At 40.9% G+C, this 6,236-nt stretch overlaps 1 protein-coding gene across 2 annotated transcripts in view; it reads right to left on the reverse strand.

The window, feature by feature from the left end:
• Positions 1-6,236, reverse strand: part of LAMA1 (laminin subunit alpha 1) — a 127,432-nt gene that overhangs the window by 3,125 nt on the left and 118,071 nt on the right. For both annotated transcript variants that reach the window (XM_025204249.1, XM_025204250.1), the window contains exons 59-60: positions 5,888-6,041; positions 2,879-3,012 (exon numbers count right to left, since the gene is read on the reverse strand). In XM_025204249.1, coding sequence (XP_025060034.1) covers positions 2,879-3,012; positions 5,888-6,041 — 288 coding nt within the window. The remainder of the gene's footprint in view (positions 1-2,878; positions 3,013-5,887; positions 6,042-6,236) is intronic.

The following is a 6,236-nucleotide window of genomic DNA, read 5'->3' on the forward strand; positions in this document are numbered from 1 at the left end:
TGGTATTTTTAACTTGGGATTTAAAGGTTTGCTGTCAATTTAGACTCAGTCCTTTTCTCATTGTTTTACACAGTATTTTTGCTGTGATTTAAACGTGAGTTACACCTGGTTGACATCAGAGTAAGCAAGAGAAGAACTAGGAACATTATGTCCAGAAAATTCTTTTGTGGGTGGTGATATGTAAGATAGAAAACATCAGGTCAATGCCAATAAACATATGGATATGTATTTGAAATTATTCTATTTTTTTGTTCTTTTAATTTTATAGGCAACTATTTGTCTTGTAATACTAATATGTAACCATTACCCTCATAATGTGCTTATTGCGGGAAAAGGGATATATCAAAGTCCCTATAGCTGGGAAATTTTGAATAGAAAATGAGCTACTTCTCGGAAAAAAAATACTGAAAAACAATCAATTATACATGTATTGCATAGAACAGATGAGTGATGAATTATGTATTAATTGTTAGAAGGTATTTTCCGTGCTGGTTTATGGAGCTTAATGGCCAATGAGAACTGGGAACACAGCTAATTGCTCTGAGTATTTTCCATAAATATTGACATTCACTCTACTGAAGGAATGGCTTGCAACAACAGCTTTTTATACTAGTTAAAGAAGTGGGGAACAGGATTCCAGGCTTGTGTTGCTCTGGGAAATGTGGAATAGTCTCTGGATAGCTATTTTGTCATGAGTTTTGCTTGTTAAAGGGCATGATGACAGCACTTTGCAAGCCTGGAGGCTTAAGTTCAGGTGTTGCTCGGACTTGCATCAAAGACAACTATTGACCGAGTTCTGAGTAGGTACCTGGTCATCATGCTAGGGAGTCAAAGGCACCCAGATGTGATACAATCAATATGATTCCTTTGTGTAGCCTAACCATACTGCCCTAACATGCCATCTAGGTTCATGATGGTTTATGGATTGTTTGTAAATTAAAGAGGGTGTGCTTTATTTAAAATAGATTTATAAATTAATTTTAATATAGTGATGAGTTACCTAATTAATGATACCACATATAATTTGGTTATTTTTTCTTAGGTAAAGAAATGGCTTGGACAGGGAATCATAAGAACTTTAAATTAGCCTCCTTTACACCAAGAAAGAGCTGTAGGTTCTCTCTTAATAGGACTTAATAAGGCACTGTCGGAAGAAACCTAAAATGGCAGAAGCTTGGTTCTTGCAGACTGTTTAGACCACGTGTTTCCTCATGGTGCAAATTATTAGAAAACTTCTTATATTAAGTACTGTTCATATTTATAATTTAAAATGTTTATGTCTTCAATCTCTTTCAATAAAGTGCTGTATTTACATACACATCTCTGATTCATCATTGAGCTGCCTCTACTTTTCTCACTAATTGTAGGGTGACAACCAAATGCAACTACAAATTGCTATTTATGCTCAGACTTCCTGTGCCATCAACATGCTTAGGTTAGATGAGTCCTGAGGACACGTCAGGAAGGACTTACTATAAAAGGAAACCTGGCTTCAAGAGCTTGTGTTTCGAAGAGCTTCTAAAGGAAGACCGATGGCGGGGAGGTGTGAATGAGGAAGAGGGTTGGGATTAGGGCAAAAGGGGAGGCCTAGTAGTATAAACATATCTGGGGTTCTGAAGGTGCTTAGCAGTGTTGTATCCATTCAGCATCAATGGATGGCTGAGATTTGAGGCTTTAAGGCTAAGGATGGGGTGGAGGTATAGTGGTAGAATCACCAAATCTCAGATAAAGGCATAAACACACTTCTGTCCCCAGAAAACTCACTTTATGGAAAATATTCCTGCAAACAAAAGTGGTACGTTTCAGATATTTTGGTTCAAATAATCATGGGCTTTTCTTAGTACACAGTTATTCTAAACTGGTTTATGCTTCTCCTCAATGTCAATTTATTGTTTAGACCATATGGCTGAAACATTTTAAGTACTGTTCTTAGCTTTTAATTTTGCTGATAAATTTCTTTTAAAATATAACTTACATTTAACAAGTAATCAAAAATTTGCTCTTGATTCACTTAAAAAAAATCTCATGTTTATACTGATCCCATTCAAGATATTTAAATTTCTCTTTTGTTTTAACTGCAGCTAAAAAAAGAACTATTTTTTGTAACAGAACTTTTATTTTCCTAAATAAAATTAAGTTGATGGATTTATAAAATCAGTTTGATAAATAACTAAAAATTCTAAGAAAGAGGGAAACTTAAGCCAACATTCTTGCATATACTTTTCTCCAAGCTTTGTAGCCTCAATTTAAAAGACAGTGACAAAATACTAAATCATGACACATTCCATATCCAGAGAATTTCTTATCTCAGTACATTAATAAGACCCTCACCTATACTTGCCAAGTTTTTTTGGTTAATATACAGCAGCTAAGCACTTATGCAAGAGCATGTCTGGGAAAGGGCAAGTTACTGGCACTGAAAAAGGAAACAAGTTATAAGTAAGGAAGCTGGCTTGTACAATGAACAATATATACAGTATAGTAGCTTATGCAAATATAAAAGAAACAGCAATCCTATAGGCTACCAAACATACTGTGGTTGCTTTCCATTTTACATGATTCTTCTATGGAGAGAATGACTGGCACTTTTATTTATTACATATTTCGTAAGTTATTATCCTTAAATCATAGGACAAGAAGTCATTGTGTTGTGGCAAACATCATGATAAGAACTCATCTTCCTTGTGACCCAAAGTCAATCCCAGGCTAAGTGGTAGTGAATCATGGCAGCATCTTTGCTACTATTGCTTCCTGGTCTTTTGCTTTCATCATATATGGTTGAGGTATTCTTGCTTATACTCAACAATTCTGACCTTCCAATTTAGCTCAAGACTTGGCAAATTTCTACAGTGAATGACGATATTTAGATGCAACCCACCTTGCCATTTACAATCTCCAATCCAATGGCATCTACTTTAGCACTGCTAATTCCAAGAAGAACTCCATTTGCAGCAGTGGTACGGAACTCAAATGTAACATTCACATCAGATCGGACTTTATAACCTTCTCTAACTGAAAGAAAAGATGCCTAAAATAAAAGATTTGTAATCCACAGTATAAATAGGCTGTGACGGACAATATGATAGGCCTATTAATCATCAAAATCCTGAAAGGGGGAGAAAATTATTTGAAGGCTACAGATGAAATTCAGAAATAATATGGAAAGTGGTGAGAGTTAAACTCCCTTGCATTCTTTGATGCCTTCTATTCTCACTTAGGATTTGAACAAACAACATTTTTACATATTAGCAATTATAAAAAAAACAGTGGGCACAGACACAGTCTTCATATAAATCCCATATAAAATTACTCTTGCAAAAGTTGCGGATAAAAGTAAACCAATTTAAGTTACGCTGTACCTTATCTTGGACTAGCCATTCAAGGCACACAGATTACCACATTTCCTTGAGTATAGGATAAGGAAATTCAGCATGGTGGGGGGAGACCTCTTGTCTTAGAACTGAGTACGGATCAGGCAAGCAGCTGCTGCGGCTGCAGCTCCAGGTGGGGCCAGGGTGGATCATGAGACAGGTAAGGGATATATGGAAAGGTGGAGGGAAGAGGTGCATGGTGCGGGGGGGAACATGGGGGAAAGCAGAGTGAGGGGATTGCCAGGAAAAAGATGTGCAAGGTAAGGGGGCATGGGGAAGAGGACCCATGGAGTGCAGGGAAACCGCATGGGGGAAGGGACACGTGGAACAAGAGGACAGCAGTGCATCAGGAAATGCAGGGAAAAAGGTGTATGGTGAGCAGGGGGGGCACAGGGTAAGGGCACACAGTGGGAGGTGGGAACACAGGAAAAGGGTATGCAGTACAGGGAAGGACAGGGGGAAAGGGTATCTAATGTAGAGGGGACATGGAAAAATGGTACATAGTGAGGGGAAATGCATGAGAAAAGGGGGCAGTGAACGTGGGCACAGAAAAAAGGAGCCTGGTGTGGAGGGAGCACAGGTGAGGGGCGTGTGGAGCAAGGGGTATGTGGTAAAAGGGTACAGGGTAAAAGGAGTGTGGAGGGAGGGGGTGCACAGTGTGGGAAGGAGCATGGAAAGGACACATGCAGGGGGCAGCACAGGGAAGGGGCACATGGTGTGGGGGGAAGCATAGGGGAACAGGTGCCACACGGAGCACAGGTGAAGGGATGTGCAGAGCAAGGGGAATGTGGACAAGGGACATGTGTGCAAGGGAAGTGTGGCACAGAACAAGAGCAGTGTGGGGAAGGTTCACATGGTACAGGGGGAGCATGGGGAAACAGGGGCACAAAGTGGCTGGGGAGATGCTGTGACTCCGGCCCTGACCCCAACTGGGGCTGGAGGCTGAAGCTGGAGCCACCACTATTGCCTGGTCCAGCCAGGTGCTCCGTGTCCCCAGCAGAGACAGAGAAAGAGCACCTGAAAAGGAAAGGAAGAGGGGACTGGCACAAGATGGGGGCAAGTGGTAGGAAGGGGAAGGCACTGGGAGAGGACAGGCAGCAGGAAGACAGGCACAGGGGGCAAGTGGCAAGGTGGGGCAAAGGGCAGGGAACAGACTGCCTGCCCCCCAGCCACTACTTTCCCTGTGACAGTGATGGGAGGGATGAATTTAAGAGGACTCTAATAACTAGATTCTAGGGCTATGCGAAGCTTCAGTCCCTGATTTGAGTCAGCGGAGATTTGGCCCAATTGGTTGGCCGAATCTGAATCAAATCAGGATACCCTTTAATCTCTCTGAATCGAATCAGAACCCTCCGAATCGATTCAGAGATTCGATGGTTCAGACATAAGACACAGCTTTAAGTGTTTTTTCTACATACCTCAAGGTACCAGGTAGGGTGGATGGAGCTTCCCACCAAAGCGCGGGGAGGGTAGTGTCCCCAGCGCACTCGGAAAGAGACCCAGAAGTGAGCCACAAGCACTTCTGGGTCCACTGCAGAGCACACGTGGGTCCCCCCCACCCCACATGCTCCTGTGGGACACTCCATCCCCCTCACCATCTCAGCATTCATGAGCCGCGTCTGGTACCTTGAGGTATGTAGAAAAAACATTTAAAGTTGTGTCTATGGCCAAATCGCTGATTCTCCAAATCAGCATCGAATCTTCAGATTCGGCCAAATCGAATTGGGACAGTGATCAACAAATTGAATCACTGTCCCCCGAATCAGGCCAAATCCAAATCCAATACGGCCCACTTTGCACACCCTTACTAGATTCTAGACTAAGACAATTAAAACAAATTTATAATTTTCCATGTATACAATCTAACTGGGGGGCAGGGGTCTCACCTTAAATTCAGGGTCATTTTAGATTTGAGTAAATATGTATTACCTGCCTTCCCATTCCCTAGTAAACATGGCTAAGTAATAGCAGCCTAATGTGTGCAGCTACCCCAAAACAGGGGTCACTTGACCATTGTAGATCCTACTGTAATTTTCATTAGTATAAATGTGTCATGTCTAAGTCTTTAAGACTCTTATATACCAATACAATCAAACTTACATGTTGAAGAAACAGAATAAAATTAAAGTGAGCTACACTATTTCAAATAACTCTCCCTTTCATGTCTTTTGACTCCTTGGTCATAAAAATACACCAGCTTAAGCTCTTATATATACATATATGCAGAAATACAAAAACAAGTACCACAGTTTCTGTAGCAGTTTCTCTGCTACAAAAGAGATAGGTCTTTACTTATAGAAAAGACTCCTTAGTTGACTGCCAGATCACTGGTGAGTGAGAAGAGGCTAGAGTCTTGGATGTAAAAAGGCCAGGAGTCAATTAGAAATGTATACACAAAACATACAAGAGTTGATTGAAGCATCATTAAATTATGTTAATTTCTAGCAAGACAGAAAAATGATGTATTTTCATTAACACTAATTCAATAAGCTATTGGTTCTATTAATGGTGCTTACCAAGAGCAGCAAAGCCACTTCCATCGAAGTAAGTGCCTTCCTGTGCTGTTGCATAGCATTTATTCACAGCAAAGATGGAGACTGGGCTTTCTTTGTCCAGTGGCTTATTGTTAACCATTACACTGCCAATGCATGCAGGGATACTGTTGGTGACCTAGATATGATAAATCACATAGTTTGGAAGTCAATCTCTCTGCAGTACTTGACACCAGGAGCTATTCTCTCTGAAGAGAACATTTAAGGATATAAAGTACCTACATAATTATTTAGATAATGTGACAAATGCAAGCAGCACCATAGGCAGAAGCTCTGCCACCAGACAGGGTGAAGTAAAAGATCCTGTTCAGCA

Source organism: Alligator sinensis, unplaced genomic scaffold (assembly GCF_000455745.1).
Source record: "Alligator sinensis unplaced genomic scaffold, ASM45574v1 scaffold597_1, whole genome shotgun sequence".
NCBI lineage: Eukaryota > Metazoa > Chordata > Crocodylia > Alligatoridae > Alligator > Alligator sinensis.